At 61.9% G+C, this 24,858-nt stretch overlaps 2 protein-coding genes across 3 annotated transcripts; both read right to left on the bottom strand.

Annotated features, from left to right (window-relative positions):
* Positions 1 to 529: 529 nt before the first annotated feature.
* LOC134171501 (shootin-1-like) lies at positions 530 to 12,237 on the bottom strand. Of its 2 annotated transcripts, none has more exons than XM_062633774.1 (17): positions 12,113 to 12,237; positions 10,476 to 10,546; positions 9,174 to 9,234; positions 8,931 to 9,025; positions 8,261 to 8,387; positions 7,366 to 7,463; positions 7,099 to 7,180; positions 6,879 to 6,973; positions 6,206 to 6,352; positions 4,212 to 4,365; positions 3,186 to 3,306; positions 2,916 to 2,965; positions 2,505 to 2,614; positions 2,327 to 2,386; positions 2,076 to 2,235; positions 1,497 to 1,654; positions 530 to 551 (listed from the first exon to the last, which is right to left on the bottom strand). In XM_062633774.1, exons 1-16 carry the CDS (start codon positions 12,147 to 12,149, stop codon positions 1,533 to 1,535), a joined length of 1,590 nt encoding a protein of 529 aa, XP_062489758.1. In that variant the 5' UTR covers positions 12,150 to 12,237; the 3' UTR covers positions 530 to 551; positions 1,497 to 1,532. The 2 variants fall into 2 exon arrangements, with proteins under 2 accessions (XP_062489758.1, XP_062489759.1); XM_062633775.1 differs by having other exon boundaries at positions 530 to 548.
* Positions 12,238 to 15,215: 2,978 nt separating this feature from the next.
* Positions 15,216 to 23,792, bottom strand: TEX261 (testis expressed 261). Its single transcript, XM_062633773.1, has 6 exons — positions 23,631 to 23,792; positions 22,329 to 22,408; positions 21,079 to 21,232; positions 17,712 to 17,779; positions 16,668 to 16,770; positions 15,216 to 15,604 (listed from the first exon to the last, which is right to left on the bottom strand). The coding sequence occupies exons 1-6, from the start codon at positions 23,698 to 23,700 to the stop codon at positions 15,489 to 15,491; spliced, it is 591 nt and encodes a 196-aa protein (XP_062489757.1). The 5' UTR covers positions 23,701 to 23,792; the 3' UTR covers positions 15,216 to 15,488.
* Positions 23,793 to 24,858: the final 1,066 nt, after the last annotated feature.

Raw genomic sequence — 24,858 nt, 5'->3', positions numbered from 1 at the left:
AGGATCCCCCCCTCGCCCTCCCCTGGACCCCCAAAGGGAACCCCAGGACTTTGGGGTTGAAGCAGGAGCTCAGGTCTCGCTCCCAAGGGTCCCCCACAAGAACAGGGTCACTGTGGGGGTCCCCATCTGCATCCCAGGCCCTTCGTGCCCCCAGCTGGGGCTCAGCTCCCGTGGGCACCAAGAGGAAGATCACATCCCCATCCAGCACCGGCCGTGTGCAGGGGCTGCCCGTGCTGTGGATGGGTACCCATGCACAGTGGGACCAGGCTGGCGACACGGAGGGGACATGGGACATCACAGCTCCGATGTGATCCAAGTCCCTTTATTTGGGGGTCCGGGTGCCATTTACCTCCTTAAATAGGGAGATTTGAGTCTGCAAAGGGGAGCACAACAGCCAGCAGGCACCCTGGGGTGGCAGAGCGCGGCTGCCCGCTCCGGTCCCATAGGGTCTAGTGCCAAACCCCATCTGCAGCAGCTCCAGTCCCACCCCTGCCCGTGTCCCCTCAGTAGACACACGTGGGACCTGGTGAAGCCCAGGAGGATGGAAGCTGCTGGAAGAGAAGGATGGGAGCCCATCACCTCCTCACCCATCTCCTCCTCACCCATCACCCACCTCCTCCTCACCCATCTCCTCCTCACCCATCACCCATCACCTCCTCACCAATCTCCTCCTCACCCATCTCCTCCTCACCCATCACCTCCTCACCCATCTCCTCCTCACCCATCACCCATCACCTCCTCACCAATCTCCTCCTCACCCATCTCCTCCTCACCCATCACCTCCTCACCCATCTCCTCCTCACCCATCACCCATCTCCTCCTCACCCATCTCCTCCTCACCCATCACCTCCTCACCCATCTCCTCCTCACCCACCTCCTCCTCACCCATCTCCTCCTCACCCATCTCACCTCACCCATCTCCTCCTCACCCATCTCCTCCTCACCCATCTCCTCCTCACCCATCTCCTCCTCACCCATCTCCTCCTCACCCATCACCTCCTCACCCATCACCTCCTCACCCATCACCTCCTCACCCATCTCCTCCTCACCCATCACCTCCTCACCCATCTCCTCCTCACCCATCACCTCCTCACCCATCACCTCCTCACCCATCTCCTCCTCACCCATCTCCTCCTCACCCATCTCCTCCTCACCCATCACCTCCTCACCCATCACCCATCACCTCCTCACCATCACCCATCACCTCCTCACCCATCTCCTCCTCACCCATCACCTCCTCACCCATCACCTCCTCACCCATCACCTCCTCACCCATCTCCTCCTCACCCATCTCCTCCTCACCCATCTCCTCCTCACCCATCTCCTCCTCACCCATCTCCTCCTCACCCATCACCTCCTCACCCATCACCTCCTCACCCATCACCTCCTCACCCACCTCCTCCTCACCCATCACCTCCTCACCCATCACCCATCACCTCCTCACCCATCTCCTCCTCACCCATCACCCATCACCTCCTCACCCACCTCCTCCTCACCCAGCCCTGGCTCCAGTCAGGGTGATGCCACCTCCCCTACCCTGGCTCCCCGCTGCCCCTGGCCGGGCGGGCGAGCGGCCGGGTCCTGGGGAGGCCGCTGGAAAGCCGGGGCCTGAAGGGGGAGCACCCGGATGGAGCCGCCCCGAGGCCCTCGTCCCCTGCGGAGAGATGGGAGATGTGGGTGAGGGCAAAGGCAGAGCCCATGGGGACCCGGTGCTTGTCACCAGCAGGGACCACAGAGCATCAGGTGGGGTAAGGGGACAGCGAGGGACGGGGGTGCTGTCACCTCTGCAGTCATGGAACCATGGGATGGGTTGGGTGGAAGGGACCTTGAGGCTCCAAGCCCTGCCACGGGCAGGGACCCCTTCCACCGGAGCAGCTTGCTCCAAGCCCCTGTGTCCAACCTGGCCTTGAACACTGCCAGCGATGGGGCAGCCCCACCTCCTCCATTCAACCCCTTCCCATGTCCCACCACGCTCACAGCGCTGACCCCACAGACCGACCCCGCTCCCTTGGGATGCTCCCTCCATGCGGAGCTCATCCAGCCCCATTATCCCCCTCCCAAGCCCTTCTCCGTACCAGGATCCGGCCATTCCTCAGCCTCAGCATCGCTGTGCTCCTCCGGGGCCGCATCCAGGGCGCGGCGCCGGCGCTGCAGGATGGTCTCAAGCTGCTGGTCCCTGCCCTTGAGGCTGCTCTGCCGCGCTCCAGCCCTCCTGCTCGCCCTCCTCATGGCACCCTGGGGACCAGGGCACACAGCGGGGGTGCTGAGGGGCAGCATCCCGGCACTGGGACACAGGGATGACAAGGGACAGGGGCTGGATGCTCACCAGGATGCTCTGCAGCTCCAGCGCCGCGCTCCTCCGCTTGCTGCCCGTCACCGATGCACCCTGCGGGAGGAGATGCGGCCTCATCCTGCTGCTGGTGCTGCCCAAACCCATCCCAAGCCCTTGGGTCCTCCCCGAGAACATCACCGCATGGGATGGGGAGCCCGTGGTCCCTCCCTACCCGTCCCAGGGGGGCCCGGTCCTTTGCGGGCCTCAGGACCACGCCGTTCTTTATCCGCTCCATCATCTCCTGCACGGCTCGAGCTTTGGCATCCTCAGCTCCTGGCTTGCCTGGGCAGGGAGCACCACACTGAGACCCTGCACGCCCGTGGCAAGGCTCAGTCCCTGCTGCGGGTCAGGAGATGGCACCTCCCTGCGGTGTCCCCATGCCCGGGGTCCATCCCTTGCTGCCAACCCCAACCATGACCCGGGGCTGGTAGCACCCTGCTCATCCCCATCACGCACTGGGCAGGAGCGGGGGTGCTGCCTCCTGAGCACCTTCCTTTAGGGAATGAGGGGCTCACAGGGTGTCCCTTCAATGGCACCAGGACCCCCCAGTACGGATGCAATGGGGCCCATGGTGGGGACTTACAGCGCTGCAGCTTCACCAGCCCCTTCCTCTGTCTGATGGCCACGAGCGGGCTGGAAGGGAGAGGGGAGGTCAGAGCCCATCCGAGCTGCACCAGGACCCCCAACACCAGACACGGTGCCCAGTGACCCCCATCTGTATCCCATGGGGACAATGCCCAGGGACAATTCCCAGCGCCGTGGGGTGAAGGTTTCCCGGCCCAACTCATCTGCTATGGCAGGGACAGCCCGGAAGCCCCACGGCACCCATGGGGTGTCCTTTGGGGTCACTTACTCCACAGGCACAGTGGGTGCAGGTGGTGGCAGCGGTGGTGGTGGTGGTGGTGGCGCAGCCATCGCTGGGGCCTGGCTCTGCACCAGTGGGTCCTGGGCCAGCTTCTCCTGCAGCAGCCCCACTGCAATGGGGTGAAGTGAGGGCTGCTGCCCCTCGGAGACTGAGACACCCCTTGGGCATCCCTATGGGCAGCTCTATGGGCAGCTCTATGGGCACCCCTATGGGCAGCCCTTGGACATCCCTATGGACACCCCTATGGACACCCCTAGGGGCACCCCTTGAACATCCCTATGGACACCCCTGTGGGCATCACTTGGACATCCCTATGGACACCCCTATGGACATCCCTATGAGCATCCCTACGGGCATCCCTTGGACATCCCTATGGGCATCCTGATGGACATTCCTATGGGTATCCCTATGGGCACTCCTATGGGCATCCCTATGGGCATCCCTTGGACATCCCTATGGGCATCCTGATGCACATTCCTATGGGTATCCCTATGGGCACCCCTATGGGCTTCCCTTGGACAGCCCCATGGGCATCCTGATGGACATTCCTATGGGTATCCCTATGGGCATCCCTTGGACATCCCTATGGGCATCCTGATGGACATTCCTATGGGTATCCCTATGGGCACTCCTATGGGCATCCCTATGGGCATCCCTTGGACATCCTGATGGACATCCCTCTGGGCACCCCTATGGGTACCCCTATAGATGTCCCTATGGGCACTCCTATGGACATCCCTCTGGGCACCCCTCTGGGTATCCCTATAGATGTCCCTATGGCACCCCATGAGGATCCCTATGGGCATCCCTTGGACATCCCTCTGGGCATCCCTCTGGGCACCCCTATGGATATCCCTATAGATGTCCCTATGGCACCCCATGGGGATCCCTATGGGCATCCCTTGGACATCCCTCTGGGCATCCCTCTGGGCACCCCTATGGGTATCCCTATAGATGTCCCTATGGGCACCCCATGGGGATCCCTATGGGCATCCCTGGGGCTCCTGCTCCCACCTTCCTCCTGGAGCTCCCGCAGGCGCTGCTCAGCCTCCTGCAGCCGCATCCTCAGCTGCAGCTTCTCCTCCTCAGCCGCAGCCAGGGCTGCCCGGGCCTCATCCAGCTCCTCCGGGCCCGGGCGCTTCCCCAGCTCCTCCTCCAGCTCCTGCACCTACGGGAATGGGGGTGCTGGAGCTGGGACCACGGTGCTGGCCCTGTTGGGGCCGTGGGGGCTCCACGACCCACATTGGCCACTTGCAAGGAGCTTCAAGCTATGGTGAGGGCGACTGTGGGCTGGGTGGTGGCAGCTTGGGGGGTGCTAACCCAGGGTGGGGGCTACCCCCACTGTGTGGTACCCCAGCCATGGGACCCGACAGTGCTGGTGGAAACCCATGGAAGAACGGCCTGTTTGGGAACCAGGCATGGGATGGGCACGGAGAGGGTGATGGGGGTCTGGAGAACAACCCCTCATGGCTGGGTACCAGCATGGGATGGGCATGGAGAGGGTTATGGAAGGGTCTGGAGAACAACCCCTCATGGCTGGGTACCAGCATGGGATGGGCACGGAGGGGGTGATGGGGGTCTGGAGAACAACCCCTCATGGTTGGGTACCAGCATGGGATGGGCACGGAGGGGGTGATGGGGGTCTGGAGAACAACCCCTCATGGTTGGGTACCAGCATGGGATGGGCATGGAGAGGGTTATGGAAGGGTCTGGAGAACAACCCCTCATGGCTGGGTACCAGCATGGGATGGGCATGGATTGGTGATGGAGGGGTCAGGAGAACAACCCCTCACGGTTGGGTACCAGCATGGGATGGGCACGGAGAGGGTGATGGGGGTCTGGAGAACAACCCCTCATGGCTGGGTACCAGCATGGGATGGGCATGGAGAGGGTGATGGGGGTCTGGAGAACAACCCCTCATGGCTGGGTACCAGCATGGGATGGGCATGGAGAGGGTTATGGAAGGGTCTGGAGAACAACCCCTCATGGCTGGGTACCAGCATGGGATGGGCACGGAGGGGGTGATGGGGGTCTGGAGAACAACCCCTCATGGTTGGGTACCAGCATGGGATGGGCATGGAGATGGTGATGGGGGTCTGGAGAACAACCCCTCATGGCTGGGTACCAGCATGGGATGGGCACGGAGGGGGTGATGGGGGTCTGGAGAACAACCCCTCACGGTTGGGTACCAGCATGGGATGGGCACGGGGAGGGTGATGGGGGTCTGGAAGAACCTCCCCATGTTGGGCACCAGAGTGGGATGGGCATGATGTGGGGGGGCTGATCCTGGTCACATTCAGTTCCTGCACCCACAGGAACCTCCACCAGCACCAGAGCGGTGCTGTGACCCATCCCTATGTCACCCTCTGTGTCATCCCTGTGTCACCCCTGTATAACCCCTATGTCACCCCCATGTCACCCTTATGTAACCCCCTGTGTCACCCCCATGTCATCCCCATTGCCACCCCTATGTCACCCTTGTGTCACCCCCATGTCACCCTTATGTAACCCCCTGTGTCACCTCCATGTCATCCCCATTGCCACCCCTATGTCACCCCCATTGTCACCCCTGTGCAACCCCCCGGGTCACCCCCATTGTCACCCCCATTGCCACCCCTATGTCACCCTTGTGTCACACCCATTGTCAACCCTATGTAACCCCCTGTGTAACCCCCTGTGTCACCCCCATTGTCACCCCTATGTCACCCTCATTGCCACTCCCACTCTCACCCCCATTGCCACCCCCACTCTCACCCCCATTGCCACCCCTATGTCACCCCCTTTGTCACCCCTATGTAACCCCCTGTGTCACCCCCATTGCCAGCCTTATGTCACCCCGTGTCACCCCCATTGTCACCCCTATGTGTAACCCCCATTGTCACCCCTATGTCACCCCCATTGCCACCCCTATGTGTAACCCCCATGTAACCCCCATTGTCACCCCCATTGTCACCCCCATTGCCACCCCCGTGTCCCCGCCATTGTCACCCCTTGGGGACAGCCCTGACCCTCTGGCGCTGCTCCCTCCTGGCCTCCTCCAGCTCCCGGGTGAGGCTCCCCACGTCCTGCAGTGCCGCCAGCAGCTGGGCGCTGGGCCCCGTGCCCTGCAGCAGGATGGAGCTCTGCCGCTTCGCCTCCTTCTTCTGCACCAGCATCTGCCATGGGGACGGGGGCTCAGCGGGCCCGGAGCAGGAGGAGCTCCCTTTGCCGTGGGCAATGGGCTTCGCTGCCCTTGCCCCGGAGGCTGGGAGTGAACCCCATGGGATCCCAGCACAGGGAGCTGCGATGGGTGACCCCGAGCATCCCCATCCCCATCCCCTTGGTGCCGGAATATCGGGGTGTCTCCATCATTGAATCAGAGAGGTTTGGGGTGAAGGGACCTTAAATCCCATCCACCCCCAACCCCTGCCACGGGCAGGGACCCCTTCCACTGGAGCAGCTTGCTCCAAGCCCCTGTGTCCAACCTGGCCTTGAGCACTGCCAGGGATGGGGCAGCCACAGCTTCTCTGGGCACCCTGTGCCAGCGCCTCAGCACCCTCCCAGGGAAGAGCTTCCCAATATCCATCTCCAGCTCTCATTGAGGGACGCCGGCAGCAGCAGCACCCCGCTGCTCTCCCACCTCATGGGTGCCTTTCCGCCCCCCAGCACCCATGGCCAGGGTGCCCCGGGCCCTGCCTGCACCTCATGGGCGAAGGCTTCGGCGTGCAGGCGCAGGTCCTGCTCCAGCTCGAGCTGCTGCACGGCCTCGCAGTAGTCCTGGGTGATGATGTGGGACACTGCAGGACAGCGAGGTCTCAGGGGGTCCGCGGCACCCCAGCACCTCGGCACCATGTGGGGACACCCAGGCCATCACCGGCTCCCCCGCACTGGGTGGCACTGGGGCACCCAGCACCCATCTCACCTCTCTTGAAGGACCTCAGCGCCCGCTGGCTGGTGCCCAGGGCCGCCCGCAGGCGCTGCTGCTCCTCCTGCTCCAGCTCCAGCTGCAGCGGGACAGGAGCCGGGATCACCCAGGGGGTCCCCCCATGGGATCACCCCCGGGACATCAGGGAGGTGATGAAGGGTTGGATCCAACCCCTGAGCTCAGTGAGGAGCTGCGGGGATGAGCAGGGGGTGAGGATGGAGGGGAAGGGCTGGGAGGTGCCACTGGGGGGGTCCCTTTGGGTACCTGGTCCTGCAGGTCCTGCTTCTGCCGCTGCAGCTCCTGGATCTGGCTGCTGAGGTCCTTGCGCTGCTCCAGCAGCCACGAGACCTTGTTCTGCAGGGCTGGGAGCAGAGCGCAGGGAATGCGGGGTGGGAATGGGGAGCGCAGAGCCCATCCCTGGCGCTGGGATGCCACAGGGACCTCCCCAGCTCACCCCCATCCTGCTGGGAGCTGAGGCGGGGACAATGGGGGGGAAGAGCAAGCCCAGGGCACCGGGGCTGTGCTCAGCACCCTTCTCCTGCCCAAAGCTGCCCTGAGCATCCTCAACCCATGGGAAAAGAGCTTGGATGATCCCAAGGGAGGGTTTGGCTGGAAGGGGGGTCCCTGAGGGCGCATCTCCAGGTGCGGACACAAACCCAGGCAGAAGAGGGAAGCAGGGTGGGAAACCAGGATGGGAAAGAGGGAAGCTGGGCAGCAGCACTTTCAGTTCAGCTTTTCCCTCTGGCTTCACATTCACTTTCTCCTGTTTATCCGGAACAAGGACCAGGAACAACCCAAACGCCAGGGCCAGGCTGAGCAGAGCTTAGGCAACCCCGGGATGGGGCTGGTGCTGTGCTGCTTCTAGGTGGGGATGGGATGGGATGGGATGGGGATGGGATGGGGATGGGGATGGGGATGGGGGGATGATGGCACAAGGACATGGGGATGGGATGGGGATGGGGATATGGGATGGGGATGGGGGGATGGGGGCGATGGGGGGGATGGGGATGGGATGGGGATGGGATGGGGATGGGGATGGGATGGGGATGGGGATGGGATGGGGCTGGGGATGGGGTGGGATGGGGATGGGATGGGGATGGGATGGGGATGGGATGGGGATGGGATGGGGATGGGGTGGGATGGGATCACCCTGGCTCACCCTCAAGCTGCTGCTCATAGGAATGGGCAGGGTCAGGGTCCTCCTCAGGGGGCCCCTCCTCGAGCAGAACTTCAGGGGCTGCTTGGGCCAGGCTGAGCCTCTTCAGCTGCTTGTTCTCCTGCTTCACCTGGGGTGGGATCATGGAGCCATGGAAGGCTTTGGGTTGGAAGGGGCCTTAAATCCCATCCAGCTCCAACCCCTGCCACGGGCAGGGACCCCTTCCACTGGAGCAGCTTGCTCCAAGCCCCTGTGTCCAACCTGGCCTTGAGCACTGCCAGGGATGGGGCGGCCACAGCTTCAACCACTTCCCATGTCCCACCGCCCTCATAGGGGAGAACTTCCCTGTATCCCACCCAGCTCTTCCCTCTTCCACTTGGAAGCCCAAACTCCTCATCCCATCCCTGCATCCCCTTGTCCCAAGCCCCTCTCCAGCTTTCCTGCAGCCCCTTCAGGCACTGGAGCTGCTCTCAGGTCTCCCCTTCAGGAGCCTTCTCTTGTCCAGGCTGCCCCAGCCCAGCTCTCTCAGCCTGGCTCCAGAGCAGAGCTGCTCCAGCCCTCGCAGCAGCATCCAGGTGGGTGCTGCCCTGGGTGCTGTGGGGATGCAGCCGCAGCCTCGCACCCCCAGGCTGCTGCAGGGTGACCCTGGCAGGGTGCTGGAGCCCAGCCCCACCTGCGCCGCGTACGCCTCGGCTCGCTCCCGGCACGTCCGCTCGATCCCAAACCCGGTCTCCAGCGCCGAGAGCTCGGCCAGCAGCGCCTGGGATGCTGCAGGGGCGCGGGATGGGTGCAGGCACCGGCTCAGCTCCCCACTGCACCTCCCACCGGCTCCATCAGCACCGGCTCCAGGGAGGGCTGAGGTCGCCCCCAGGCACAGGACCGGGGCAGGATGCGGCGCTGATGGCACGGGGCTCACCTCGCTCCAGCTCAGCCAGGCGCTGCTCAGCTTCACCCAGCTCCTGGCCATGGCGGGGATGCTGAGGGGGGGAAAACACACCTGGAATTCCATTGGCATGGCACTGCCTTGGCATGGCTTTGTGTTGGGATGGCATTGCACTGGCATTGCAGTGGAACAGCACCAGCTTGGGATGGCATTGCATTGGCACAGCACTGTGCTGGGATGGCATTCCATTGGCATGGCATTGCATTGGCTCAGTAATCCATTGGCACAGCATTGCATTGGCACAGCATTGTGCTGGGATGGCATTCCATTGGCATGGCATTGCATTGGCACAGCATTGTGCTGGGATGGCATTCCATTGGCATGGCATTGCATTGGCTCAGTAATCCATTGGCATGGCACTGCCTTGGCACGGCTTTGTGTTGGGATGGCATTGCACTGGCATTGCAGTGGAACAGCACCAGCTTGGGATGGCACTGCATTGGCACAGCACTGTGCTGGGATGGCATTCCATTGGCATGGCATTGCATTGGCTCAGCATTCCATTGCCATGGCATTGCATTGGCACAGCACTGTGCTGGGATGGCATTCCATTGGCATGGCATTGCATTGGCATGGCATTGTGGATGGCATTCCATTGCCATGGCATTGCATTGGCTCAGCATTCCATTGCCATGGCATTGCATTGGCACAGCACTGTGGAAGGCATTCCATTGGCATGGCATTGCATTGGCTCAGCATTCCATTGGCATGGCATTGCATTGGCACAGCACTGTGTTGGGATGGCATTGGGTTGGGCCAACATCCTGTTGCATGGCATTGGCTTGGGATGGTATTCCAATGGCATGGCATTATGTCGGCCTGGCATTGCTTTGGCACAGCATTGTCTTGGTGTGGAATTGCTTTGGCATGGAATTGCATTAGCAGAGCACTGTGTTGGTGGGGTGTTGCATTGGTGTTGTGTTGGCATTCCGCTGGGATGGCATCCCATTAGCATGGCATGCCATTAGCATGGCATTGTGTTAGCATGGCATTGCACTGGCATCCCATTAGCATGGCATCCCATTAGCATGGCATCCCATTAGCATGGCATTGCACTGGCATCCCATTAGCACCGCATCGCCTTGGCACTGCACTGGCACAGCGTCCCCCTGGCATTCCATTGGCTCCGGGCTCCCGGCTCTCACCCAGCCCTGAGCCACCGGATGCTGCCGCGCTGGCACCGCTGGGACCGCGACACCGGTGACGGCACCGGTGCCCGGCACAGAGCCGGGGCTGGACCCCCACTGTGTCCCTATGGGGAGCTGGGAGCGGTACCTGCACCACGGCTGCCTCTTCCTCCTCCTCCTCTTCCTCCTCCTCCTCGCTGCTGCCCGACTCCAGGATGGCTGCAGAGGAACCAGAGGTGCACCAGGAGGTCCCCAGCATAGGAGGAACCCCGGGAGGTGCCTGAGCCCTTTGCTCTCCTCACCCTGCTCTATGAGCAGAGGGGCTGAGCCCCCCCTGCACCATGAGCTGGTGATGCCCCCGCTGCCAACATCCCTGCCAGGTGCTGGGAAAGCCATCCCTGAGCATCCTGCTGCTGGTGAGGCCAAGAGGCGCCTGGATGGGCTTGGCTGATGGGGGACACGGGGGGACACTGGGACAGCCCCCAGCATCACCGAGCTTCCCCTCACTGAAGCAGCCCCATGGCACTGGGGTGAATGGTTTGGGGGGGGGGAGACCCCACTGAGGAGCACATCCCCATGGGACCATCGCTGGGTGGTGCCCAGGGGTGGGGACTGGGATGCTCCATGGCTGCATGGGGGTCCCTTGTCCCCTAGTGCTCCGGCATCCCCCTTGGTGAGGCAGGAATCCAGCCCCTGCCACCGACCCTTCCCATAACAGCTGGAATCTGGCAGGGAATTCCCTCTGGAATCTAAATCCCCCCCCCAGTTTGTAACCCAGGCACCGGCTGCTGGGACCTTGCAATGCTGGCATGGCCTGGGGGTCCCCATGGCACCCACCGGGCACCAGGAGCCCCCACTGGGAGCTGCACAGGGACCCCAGTGCCAACTGTGGGGCTCGGATGTGCAAACGCTGCTCCCCAGGGCCTTGGCTCTTGTGAGATGAAGTTGTTTGGGCATGGAAACACCCTAAAGAGGAGCTGGGATGGGCACTGAGCAGCACAGGGAGGGATGGAGGGATGCATGCATGGATGGAGGGATGGATGAATGGATGCATGGATGGAGGGATGGATAGATGGGTGGATGGAGGGATGGATGGAGGGATGGATGGATGGATGGATGGATGGAGGGATGGATGCATGATGGACAGATGGGTGGATGGAGGGATGGAGGGAGGGAGGGAGGGTGGGAGGGAGGGAGGGATGGATGGATGGATGGATGGATGGATGGATGGATGGATGGATGGATGGATGGATGGATGGATGGATGGATGGATGGATGGATAGATGGGTGGATGGAGGGATGGATGGATGGATGGATGGATGGATGGATAGATGGGTGGATGGAGGGATGGATGGAGGGATGGATGGCGGGATGGATGGATGGATGGATGGATGGATGGATGGATGGATGGATGGATGCATGCATGGATGGATGGATAGATGGGTGGATGGAGGGATGGATGGGGGGATGGAGGGGTGGATGGAGGGATGGATGGCGGGATGGATACATGCATGAGGGGATGGACAAAGGCACATCACACATGGGAGCTGCCAGTCCACCTAAATACACCCCCCTGGTCCTTCACCCCCCTGCAATGGAGCTGAGCAGAGGAACACCCCCCCCCCCCCCTTCCCCCAAGCCCAGTTCGGGGCTGGTTTCACCCCTTGCAAAGGATCTGTGAGCCCAGAGGCCACGGTGATGGTCGCAGCCAGAACCACCCCACCATGGGCTGCCCGACCCGTGCGTGAGCCCATCGCATCCTTCAGCGCAGGGAAGGGACCTCACCTGTGAGCTGCCCCGTGCCTTCTGCAGCCCAGGCCATGGCGTGGGGCCGGTGGGAGCCAGCACCCTGGAGCTCAGCTGGGACCTGGGGCAGGGAAGTGAAACCCCGATGTCACCAGTGACGATGGGGGCTGAGCACCCAGCTCCAGCCGCAAGGCAGGCTCAGGGGGAAGTGAAACCCCTCGTGCTCCAGCTATGAGCTGCTTTGAGCATGAGGATGCTGAGGCTGCTGCTGCAGGAACTCAGCAGCAAGCACCCCCCCGGTCACCATCGACGAGAGCTGGGGTTGGAGGAGCTGCTGCGAGGGCTGGAGCAGCTCTGCTCTGAGCCAGGCTGAGAGAGCTGGGCTGGGGCAGCCTGGACAAGAGAAGGCTCCTGAAGGGGAGACCTGAGAGCAGCTCCAGTGCCTGAAGGGGCTGCAGGAAAGCTGGAGAGGGGCTTGGGACAAGGGATGCAGGGATGGGATGAGGAGTTTGGGCTTCCAAGTGGAAGAGGGAAGAGCTGGATGGGATACAAGGAAGTTCTCCCCTATGAGGGTGGTGGGACATGGGAAGGGGTTGAAGCTGTGGCTGCCCCATCCCTGGCAGTGCTCAAGGCCAGGTTGGACACAGGGGCTTGGAGCAAGCTGCTCCAGTGGAAGGGGTCCCTGCCCGTGGCAGGGGTTGGGGCTGGATGGGATTTAAGGTCCCTTTAACCCAACCCATTCCATGATTCCACAGCCCCGCCTGGCGCCATTGGAAATGTCACCCCCCAGCTCTGTCACTCATGGGGCTGCAGCCTCCAAACACCCAGGAAAATCAATGGGCTCCGTTCCCGTGGGATGGGGATGAGGCTGCTCCGGAGCCTCTGCAGGCAGAGATGCTTGGGGGGCAGCTCTGCATTAACGCTCACCTTGTAAGCGCTCCATCAAAGGAGTAATCCCAGCTCCTGTATAAGGCAGAGCTCCTCGCACACCCTTCGCAGGCGGGCTCTGGAGCATCCTTGGCCCAGCCCTGGGAATAACGAGAGATTTCAATGTTATCCACCACATCTCCCGGGATTCCCGGGGTTTAGGGTGGGGAATGGGGTGCTTTGAGCAAATCCAGCCCCAAACCTCCCATCTTAAGGCAGGAGACGAGCATGGTCCTCACGGCCTCACCTTCTCCCCCTGCAACCACAGCGGGGGCTTTCCTCATCCCCTCCTTTGAATACTCACAGGGTTCCAGCTTCAGCTGTCCCTTGGGTTTCCCTCCCATCACGCAGGGAACGGGATTTACCTGGATGCGGCTCCGCTCCAGGAAACGGGTGTCCGTAACAGCTCCCACACCCCGTGGCCACAAGCCGCAGCCATGGAAAACGGGATTTGGCAGCTGGAAAAGCACAGCGAGCCGTGCTGGCTAAGGCCGTGGCAACAGGGATCAAAGAGACTCCATCAGAGGGGCGTTAAAGCCGCTCATCTTCCCCCCCCCGTGCATGCTCAGCACTGCCTGAGCAGCCCTGGAGCTCTGCATCCCGCAGGAAGCGCCCTGCTCCCGGAGTTTGCCATCGCTCCTGCAGGATGCTCGGAGCAGGAACCAAGCTTCATCCCCAGCCCAAGGCTCCTCCTCCGCTCCCAGCAGTGGCTCTGGGCTCTCCCCAGCCCTGCTCCATCTGCCTGCGCCCGAGGCGATGGAAACTGTGAAGCGCAGCTTGGAGGGGAGCTGTGAACACACAGCCAGGAGCATCCCTGCAGCCATCCCCTCCTCCGGCCTGGAAACATCACCTTACAGCTTCAATAGGATCCGGGAATCAGGGCATGGATAAGGAAGGGACCTTAAAGCTCCTCCAGCCCCAACCCCTGCCACGGGCAGGGACCCCTTCCACTGGAGCAGCTTGCTCCAAGCCCGTGTCCAACCTGGCCTTGAGCACTGCCAGGGATGGAGCATTCCCAACCTCAGCACCCTTGCAGGAAAGGCACCCCCAAGATCGAGGAACGCTCAACCCTGTCCCCCAGGGAAGGGACAAAAGCATCGGGCTCACCCCACTGCTGGCCCAGGCAGCGGGGAGCCGGGGCAGGGAACATTCCCTGCATCCCCCATGTGTGCCCTGGGAGCAAAAGTACAGCCCCAGCGCTGGGAGCAGCTGGCCCAGGAGCTGCTCCTCAGCTCTGCTTTGCTTCCAGTGCTTCTGCCTTCCCTTCTCTGAGCCCCCAACAACAAGAGCTCTGTGGGGAAGCTACCTGCATCCCGCCCGCCTGCATCCCCCAGGGGCACCCCTCAACACCTCTCCTCTCCTCTCTGGGGTTCTCTAACCCCATAAACCCCAGGAGGAATGAATGCAGAGGGTGATGTCCTTGTGTGATGGAGCCCAGCCCCTGTGAGCTGCAGGGATGCTGCCGCAGCAGCCGCTGGGAAGAACTTCAGCCGTAGCCGTTATTAGAGGAGCAGCTCTCAAACAAACCCCATCCTCTCAGCTCACCATGAGCACACCCAGCCGGGGGCAGGGGGGCTCTGCCTCACCTTTGCCATCAGCCAAAACTGGCCACAATGAGCCGTGGTCCTAAGGAATTCCCCAAGAAGCCTTCCCAAGCCATGAAAGAGGAGCAGCACCGAGCCCTGCCTGCTGGGTACCACGGGGACATCAAGCCTGGCACAGCCTGGAGGTGAAACCATGGGAACAAAGAGCAAAGCTTCACCTCCTTCTCACTGTGATCATCCGGATCTTCCCCCCTTTTGGAAAGGGGGAGGCCTGGGATGTGCAGCAGCACCGGGAATGCCAAGGGATGACACCCACGGGAAGCTGCAGGAACTCACTCCGTGTCTTGCTCCCCATGGAGAGCATCACCCTCCATGAAACACACTCCCAGGGCCAGAGAGAGGAGAGAAGCGGCCGTTTCCAGCACCACAATCACCCAAGGCACCAGGTTGAGAGCTTCAGGTCACCCCCCCACAGCCACAGAGCTCTGGGGGGGACAGGACACACCAGCATCCTCATTCCCAATGGGAATCCGTGGGGAGCTGGACACTTGGCTCGCTTTATTCTCTCTTTAATGAATGGCTCTGTGTAAACCTCAGTTCAACGGCGAGCACGTCCTGCTGCCAAACCACCCCACGTGCCAGCTCCTGCTTGTAGAGCCCTGGGAGGTGGGCAGTGCCAGGGAGGGGAGCTTGGACCCTCCTTGTGCTCAGCTGGAACCAAGCATCCTCCTTGCACGCAGTCCTGGAGCTGGATGGAACCCTCCCTCTGCATCCGGTCCCTGCAGTCAGTGCCCAGTGCCAGCGTTCCCAGCAGCACTTCCCAGGAAAATCCCGCTGGGATACATTAAGGAGGGATGGAGTGAGAGGCCTGGGGTCAGTGCTGCTGCCCCACAGCCCCCTGCACAGTCTGGGGCTGCCCCGCTCCCTCAGGGCAGCATCCCTGCTCAGTAGATCTTCTGTCGGCTGGGCAGGATGGCCTCCTTGATGAAAGAGAAGATGAGGAGGATCCCAGAGCGCTTCCCCCTCTTCCCCTTGGTGAAGTAGTTGGAGACCACGTCGTCTGTGGAGACAAAGGGGAGCAAAATCAACCACCGAACAGCACCCTGGGATGGGGGTGGTTTCAGGGCCTGAAATGCATGATCTGCCTTCGAAGTACGGGAGCTGCTCCTTTGATCCCATTTGGCTGCCTTAAAGCATGGAAGTTACTGGTTTGATCCCATTTGGCTGCCTTAAAGCATGCAAGTTACTGGTTTGTTCCCATCCAGCTGCCCTTAAAGCATGGAAGTTACTGGTTTGATCCCATTTGGCTGCCCTTAAAGCATGGAAGTTACTGGTTTGATCCCATTTGGCTGCCCTTAAAGCATGGAAGTTACTGGTTTGATCCCATTTGGCTGCCTTAAAGCATGGAAGTTACTGGTTTGATCCCATTTGGCTGCCTTAAAGCATGGAAGTTACTGGTTTGATCCCATTTGGCTGCCTTAAAGCATGGAAGTTACTGGTTTGATCCCATTTGGCTGCCTTAAATCATGGAAGTTACTGGTTTGATCCCATTTGGCTGCCTTAAAGCATGGAAGTTACCGGTTTGATCCCATTTGGCTGCCTTAAAGCATGGAAGTTACTGGTTTGATCCCATTTGGCTGCCCTTAAAGTATGGAAGTTACTGGTTTGATCCCATTTGGCTGCCTTAAAGCATGGAAGTTGCTGGTTTGGTCCCATCTAGCTGCATTTAAAGCATGGAAGTTGCTGGTTTGATCCCATCTAGCTGCATTTAAAGCATGGAAGTTGCTGGTTTGCTGCCATCTGGCTGCATTTAAAGCATGGAAGTTGTTGGTTTGCCTCCACCTACCCTACCTGATGCTCCCATACGCCACTGACAGGGAGCCCAAATCCTGAGCTCCCTGTTTTGAGCTGCAGGGAGAGTCCACAGAAAGCAACAGGAGAGATGCAGGATGGGGAGCAGGAAGAACCCCTCATTCTGCTCACTCAGCCCTCACCCTTTTCCCTGCCTTGGCTTTGGAAGGGTTTACCCCACCTGCTGCAGCCTGCCCCTGCTCCACACTGCAGGAATGGGGTGTGCACTGGGCTGTGCTGAGCCCAGAGCCCTGAGGAAGGCCATCACTCACCTCCAGGCTGCACTGTGGAGGGCAGGACGTTCTCCCCAGCCGACAAGGAGACGAAGAAAGCAAAAGGGATTAACCAGAGGCAGAAGGTGAAGTAGGCAAGAACCTGCAGGCAGAGACACAGGCAGTGAGAGCAGAGCCACAGCGCAGGCAGCACATCCCAGCTGCTGCCCCAGCCCATGGGGTACCCCAAGTGTCTCCCTAACCCCCCCCAGGAGATAAAGGGTTCTGAAGGGGCAGAACTGCAGCTCAACCTCTCCCAAGCCTGAGGTGCTGAGACAGTGTCCCACAGTGGAGCTGGGACGGGGAGAAACAGCACCCAGGAGCATCCATGGAAGGACGCAGGAGAAGCCTCCACTGCTCCCAACAATTCCCAACGAGAACGAAGGAAGCAGGATGTTGGTTGGGCTGCTCTGAGCCAGGAAATCCCCTTCACGCTCCCAGGGGGTAAAAGGAAGAGGCAAGACCTGGGATTGCTCCTCCTGGCCCAGGAAGGGCCACTGGGGTTTGGGGAGAGCAGAGCTGCTGCATCAGCCTCTCTGTGCCCCCAAACGCTGGTTAAACTGCATAAAAACCTGGGGGGTTCCTCACTTTGGTGGAGATTTTCTCTTTGGTTCTTAGAATCTGCACTAAGTGGCAGCTGTTTTGGGGCCAGACAAGCCCCTTTGGTGAGCCTGGACCTTCACATGAAGATGGTGACAGAGAGTTAGCGCATCAGGGAGATAAAAATAGCGAGTGGCAATTCCAGAAGGGAAGGGATTTGTGGTCAGGACATTTAAAATGATCTCGTTTTCCGCTGGCCTGGGGTTTAGCACATCAGAAGAGCGCAGTCTGTGCTTTGCACCCAGTGCTTTTCATGCCTTTGAGTGGCTGAGGAAGCCCCAAGCCCCATCCTGGAGCAGAAGCTGCAGCTCCCATGCTGAGGGCACAGGAGCCCCGAGGGAAGGGCTGTGAGAAGCATCCTGAGCACAAGGGCATGTCCCAGCCTCCAGCAGCTCCGCGTGGGCAGGGAGAGCAGGGACTGACTCCTTCCCAAAGGCCTCTCACCTCAGAGAACAGGTAATACTCCTCAGCGAAGTACTGGAAGGCCAGGTAGTGATTGAATATAACCAGCCCTGCAAAGGAGAGAGCAGAAACAGCTCAGCCCAAAGGTGCTGCAGGAGGAGGGAGCAGCTCCTGCTGGGAGCTCAGCCCCTCGGTGCTGTTCAGCCCCTTCCCCAGCCCCTCGCACCCGCATCCTGCTGCTGCTGCTGCTGCTAAAAGACTTTCACAGCTCTGGCTGTGAGCAGCACGAGCCCCATCCCTCAGCTCAGCCCCAGATCCCTCGTCCCCGTGGTGCTTTGCTCGCCCTGGCCCAGGGGAGCCCAGCCTCACACTTGCTAATGCTGCCCAGAGCTGAGAGAAGCACAGAGCCCACGCTCACACCCCGGGGGGGGGCCCAGCAGCTGCTGCAGGGAGCAGCTCCTCTGCCTCTGCCATGTGTAAAGCAAGTGAAGCTGAAACGCGGGCAGGACACGAGGGTTAGCGCTGGCCCCAGCACTGGAAACACCACTGAGCTCTTAAGAGGCAGGGACTGGAGCTGCTTTTGCCTTTCAGCCAAGCCAAGAAGACCCCAGCTCCAGCCCAGGAGCCCCAGGGCAGGCAGGAGGCAGTGTCCCACATGGATTTATCCTCTCTTCATCCCCCACCAGATCCAGACCCACTCTGGCTCCAGAAAACACAGCCCTGCTCTCTACCCCATGGGAGAACAAAGTGTCCAGGGGGATACAGGGGCTTGGAGCAAGCTGCTCTAGTGGAAGGGGTCCCTGCCTCCCTTGGAGGGGCATTAAGCTCCCTTCCAACCCAAACCATTCCCTGGCTCCATGCTGATCCTGCCTACACGAGTGCTCTGAGCAGCAAAGGCGCTCGAGCTGCACGCAGACACGCTCTGAAACCTGCATTAGGGCTCTTGGGAGTCACTGCCTGGATGCCACCTGAGGTGTCACCGCCCAGCACCCGGAGCAGGGGCTGAGGGCACATCCATGCCCAGCACAGAACACGCAGGAGGCTCCGCAGCTCGCAGGGGCAGCTCCAAAGCAGGTTCAGTGGCAGAGCTGCTGGTGCTGCGGCCCACATCTGCTTTGGGGTGAGGCTGGGACACGGCTCTGCCTGCTCATCAGCTCAGCGCAGCAGGCAACCAAGGAATGGTTTGTGTCAAAGGGGCCTTAAAGCTCCTCCAGCCCCAAGCCCTGCCATGGGGACCCCTTCCACTGGAGCAGCTTGCTCCAAGCCCCTGTGTCCAACCTGCCCTTGAATACTGCCAGGGATGGGGCAGCCACAGCTTCAACCCCTTCCGATGTCCCACCGCCCTCATAGGGAAGAACTTCCTTGTATCCCACCCAGCTCTTCCCTCTTCCATTTGGAAGCCCAAACTCCTCATCCCATCCCTGCATCCCTTGTCCCAAGCCCCTCTCCAGCTTTCCTGCAGCCCCTTTAGGCCCTGGAGCTGCTCTAAGGGCTCCTCAGGGCTGCTCCACCCCAGCCTGGGTTAGTGCTGGGGCAGGACCTTGCCCTTGGCCTGGCTGAGCTCCGTGAGGCTCCCACGTGAACCCATGGACGTGTCAGAAAGCGATTTTCCTCAGGAATGATGGGCTTTTGTGTCAGAGCTTTTCCTGCTCCAACCAGCAGCTCCCCCTGACGGCAGAACCCTCCCAGCCCTCCGTGCCCCCAGCCTGTGCTCACAACACGGGTAAGGACTTTCGGGGGGCTCCAACCTCTCCTGCCCTTTGGCCACTGAGCACCCAGAGCAGCTCTGCAGGGAGCACACGGGGCTCTCATTCCCACAGCGCTGCTCCAGGAGTCTGGAGCACAACCAGAGCTGGGAAACTCCAGTTTCCACCCCCCCGCCCAGCCCCACTTATCACAGCCCCACCATAAACCGCAAGGACAAAGCCCTGGACAAAGCTCAAAGTCCTTTGGGAAGGCACGGAGGCTGCAGGAGCAAAAGGCAAACCTGTGCTGCCACCCAGAGCCCACCCGGGGATGGGGTCACAGTGGCACCCATGGGGAGGTGACAGTGGCACCCATGGGGAGGTGACAGTGGCACCCATGGGGAGGTGACAGTGGCACCCATGGGGAGGTGAGAGTGGCACCCATGGGGAGGTGAGAGTGGCACCCATGGGGAGGTGAGAGTGGCACCCATGGGGAGGTGAGGATCACCCATGGGGAGGTGAGGGTCACCCATGGGGGGGTGAGAGTGGCACCCATGGGGAGGTGAGAGTGGCACCCATGGGGAGGTGAGGGTCACCCATGGGGGGGTGACAGTGGCACCCATAGGGAGATGACAGTGCTACCCATGGGGAGGTGACAGTGGCACCCATGGGGAGGTGAGGGTCACCCATGGGGGGTGACAGTGGCACCCATGGGGAGGTGACAGTGGCACCCATGGGGAGGTGACAGTGGCACCCATGGGGAGGTGACAGTGCTACCCATGGGGAGGTGACAGTGGCACCCATGGAGAGGTGACAGTGCTACCCATGGGGAGGTGACAGTGGCACCCATGGGGAGGTGACAGTGCTACCCATGGGGAGGTGACAGTGGCACCCACGGGGAGGTGACAGTGTCATCCATGGGGAGGTGACAGTGTCACCCATGGGGAGGTGACAGTGGCACCCATGGGGAGATGACAGTGGCACCCACGGGGAGGTGACAGTGTCAGCCACGGGGAGGTGACAGTGATACCCATGGGGAGGTGACAGTGGCACCCACGGGGAGGTGACAGTGTCATCCATGGGGAGGTGACAGTGTCAGCCATGGGGAGGTGACAGTGGCACCCACGGGGAGGTGACAGTGGCACCCACGGGGAGGTGACAGTGGCACCCACGGGGAGATGACAGTGGCATCCATGGGGAGATGACAGTGTCAGCCATGGGGAGGTGACAGTGGCACCCACGGGGAGGTGACAGTGGCACCCACGGGGAGGTGACAGTGGCACCCATGGGGAGATGACAGTGGCATCCATGGGGAGATGACAGTGGCACCCATGGGGAAGTGACAGTGGCACCCATGGGGAGGTGACAGTGCTACCCATGGGGAGGTGACAGTGGCACCCATGGGGAGGTGACAGTGCTACCCATGGGGAGATGACAGTGGCACCCATGGGGAGATGACAGTGTCAGCCATGGGGAGATGACAGTGTCAGCCATGGGAAGGTGACAGTGTCAGCCATGGGGAGGTGACAGTGGCACCCACGGGGAGGTGACAGTGTCAGCCACGGGGAGGTGACAGTGGCACCCATGGGGAGGTGACAGTGGCACCCATGGGGAGGTGACAGTGTCAGCCATGGGGAGATGACAGTGGCACCCATGGGGAGATGACAGTGGCACCCACAGGGAGGTGACAGTGTCAGCCATGGGGAGGTGACAGCCCCACTCACCACAGGACAGGATGAAGTTGGAGGAGGTGAGCACGATGAAGGGGAAGGTCTGCAGCAGCCCAAAGTAGACGAGGTTGGTGAAGAGCCCCACTCCAACCATGAAGCCAGGGAACTGTTCGAAGAGGTAGAGCCCCACCAGCACGGCCGAGGAGAACTGGGGGAGAAAGTGGGGTAAACACGGGGGTTAACATGGGGTGAACATGGGGATTAACATGGGGTGAACAGGGGGGTTAACATGGGGTGAACAGGGGGATTAACATGGGGTGAACATGGGGATTAACATGGGGTGAACTGGGGGCTTAACATGGGGGTGGACATGGGTGGACATGGGGTGAACATAGGGGTTAACATAGGGTGACCATGGGGGTGGACATCGGTGGACATGGGGGTGGACATAGGGTGACCATGGGGGTGACCATGGGGGTAAACATGGAAGGGAACCCGGGGGAGGGGGAACCCGGGGTGGAACATGGGGTGAACATGGGGGTGAACACAGTGAACACAGGGGTGAACACGGGGGTGAACACGGGGGTGAACACGGGGGGGACCACGGGGGGGACCACGGGGGTGAACACAGTGAACACAGGGGTGAACATGAGGATGAACATGGGGTGAACATAGGGGTAACCACGGGGGTGAACATGAGGATGAACATGGGGGTGAACAGGGGTAAACATGGGGGTGAACACAGGGGTGAACACAGTGAACACGGGGGTGAACACGGGGGTGAACACGGGGGTGAACACGGGGGTGAACACGGGGGGGACCACGGGGGGGACCACGGGGGTGAACACAGTGAACATGGGGGTGAACATGAGGATGAACATGGGGTGAACATGAGGTGAACATAGGGGTGACCATGAGGATGAACATGGGGGTGAACAGGGGTAAACATGGGGGTGAACACAGGGGTGAACACAGTGAACACAGGGGTGAACACTGGGGTGAACATGAGGATGAACATGGGGGTGACCACGGGGGTGACCACGGAGGTGACCACAGGGTGAAGGCAGCAGCACAGGCAGGAACCCTGCCATGGTCAAGGTGGCTTTAGTGCTGACAGCACCACACCAAGCCATGCACCTCCCGCTCAGCACCAGCCCCTCGGGAAGGATCCGAATGGAACCCCCGAGCCGCGCTGGGACAGGGAAGCGCTTCCCGAGTGCTCCCCATGCTGTGGGTGCTGTGCCAGCTCCCCGGGGTGACGGCGGTGACCACGTGTGTGTGTGTGTGTGCACGCAGGGACTTACCCAGATCATGTACTTGATGATCCTCTTGGTGACAACCGTGTACTCCTCGATCAGCTCCGCCAGGTAGTAGAGCCCGGCCGCTGCGGAGGGAGGTGGGGATGAGCGGGGACACAGGAGGGAGCGCGGCACACGCTGCTGCTGCCTTCAGCCGTAAGAGCCTGAGGGCAGGGGGGACCCCAATCTCTGGGGCAGCCGCAGGACATCGGAGGCACCGATGGGACCCCCAAACTCAGGGGCTCTCGGAGGTCTCAGGGGCACTCAAGGAGCCCCCAGTTTCTGGGGTCCCCAAGGGGTAACAGAGGCACCCAGAGGACCCCAATGTCGGGGGCACTCTCGGGACATCAACAGCACCAACAGGACCCCCACTGGCAGAGGCCTTCAGGGCACCCCCAACCTCCAAACCACCCAAGGGATCCCCAGTCTCAGGCACCCTCTGAGCTCCTGGGGGCACCCACAGGCCCCCCAACCCCGGAGCACCCAGAGGCCCCCCCAACCCCCAGAGGCCCCCCCAACCCCCGGAGCACCCAGAGGCCCCCCCAACCCCCAGAGGCCCTCCCAACCCCCGGAGCACCCAGAGGCTCCCCCAACCCCCGGAGCACCCAGAGGCCCCCCCAACCCCCGGAGCACCCAGAGGCCCCCCCAACCCCCGGAGCACCCAGAGGCCCCCCCAACACCCCCGGAGCACCCAGAGGCTCCCCCAACCCCGGAGCACCCAGAGGCCCCCACAACCCCCGGAGCACCCAGAGGAGCACCCAGAGGCCCCCCCAAGCACCCCGGAGCAGCACCCAGAGGCCCCCCCCCGGAGCACCCAGAGGCCCCCCAACCCCGGAGCACCCAGAGGCCCCCCAACCCCGGAGCACCCAGAGGCCCCCCCAAAACCCCCGGAGGAGCAACCCCAGCACCCAGGGCGCCCCGAACCCCCGGAGCACCCAGAGGCCCCCCCAACCCCCGGAGCCCCCAACCCCTGAGCACCCAGAGGCGCCCCGAACCCCCGGAGCACCCAGAGGCCCCCACAACCCCCGGAGCACCCAGAGGCTCCCCCAACCCCGGAGCACCCAGAGGCCCCCACAACCCCCAGAGGCCCCCCAACCCCCGGAGCACCCAGAGCCCCCCCCAACCCCCGGAGCACCCAGAGGGTGCTGGGGGCACCCAGGGGACCCCAAAGTCAGGAGCTGAGGCCTGGGGGGGGCAACCACGAGACCCCCAACCTCAGGCCCTCTCTGAGGCCCCGGGGGCACCCATGGGACCCCCTCATCCCCCCGTCATATCGCGATAACCCGCGGGAGGAGGCTGCGGCCTCACCGATAGCCAGGGTGACGAAGGCCACCTGTATGAGCAGGGAGAGCCAGCTCAGCGCGTACATGAACCACATGGCGGGGCCTGGGCCTGGGCCTGGGCCGGGGCCTGGGCCTCGGCCGGGACCGGAGCCGCCGCTCCCGCTCCGGGCCCGCTCCTGCTCCCGCTCCGGCGCTGACCACGCGGCGCCGGAACAAACGAGATCACCCGGGCCTGCGCGGCCCGGCCGCTGCACGGCGCCACAGCGCCCCCTGCTGGCGCGGAGGGATCCTGCGGGGAGTGGGGGGGCACGGACCCGACCCCGAGACCCCTAAAAGGGCAGAGGGATCCTGGAATGGGGGGGGATGGAAACACCCGCGAGCAGTGTGGGACCCCCGAAATCGTATGGGACCCACAAACGTTATGGGACAGCCGCAAACGGCGCACGGACCCCCAAACCGCGCGGGGACCCCCCCCAAATGCCATACAGGAACCTCCCAAATCACACAGGGACACCCCGACTGCACACCGACCCCCAAACACACATGGGGACCCCGATGAAACAGTTCAGAGAGCCCCTGAAGCCATACAAAGACACACACCCCCCCAAACCTTACAGGGACCCCAACTACATAGGGACCCCCCTCCCGTACCGTACAGGGACACCTCAAAACTATTCAGGGACCCAAAACCATAAAAAGACGGCCCAAACCTTACGGGGACCCCCAAATCTCTGTAATGACCCCCCCCTAACCCGTGTAGGGACCCCCTGCACCCATATAGGGACCCCTCCATGTGTATGGGGACACCTCATACAGCTCTATGGGGTCCTCGGCGCCGCAATAGGATCCCTTTGTCCAGCCACGCAGCTCCCCCATCCATAGGGACCCCTTCTGCACCCGTGCACCCCCTGAGGCGGTAAAGGGACCCCTGGGCTCCTATAGAGACCCCCTTTACCCCTATAGGGCCCCACAACCCCTACAGGGATTCAGGAGACACAGGGGGGCCCTGGGGACCCCAGCACCCGTGTGGGGACCCCTGCGCCCCTAGGGAGACATGGTACACGTGCAGGGATCCCCTGCTCCCTAGGGACTGGGAGACGCTGGGTGTCACTGGGCTGCACTGGGGTACACTGGGGTACACTGGGCTGTACTGGGATACACTGCACTGTACTGGGGTACACTGGGCTGCACTGGGGTACACTGGGCTGCACTGGGGTACACTGGGCTGTACTGGGATACACTGCACTGCGCTG

This window comes from Pezoporus occidentalis, unplaced genomic scaffold, assembly GCF_034315485.1.
Source record: "Pezoporus occidentalis ecotype Australia unplaced genomic scaffold, CSIRO_AGI_Poc_V1 ctg402, whole genome shotgun sequence".
Classification (NCBI taxonomy): Eukaryota; Metazoa; Chordata; class Aves; order Psittaciformes; family Psittacidae; genus Pezoporus; species Pezoporus occidentalis.
The sequence above is the reverse complement of the archived record's forward strand: the minus strand, read 5'-3'. Positions and strand labels throughout refer to the sequence as shown.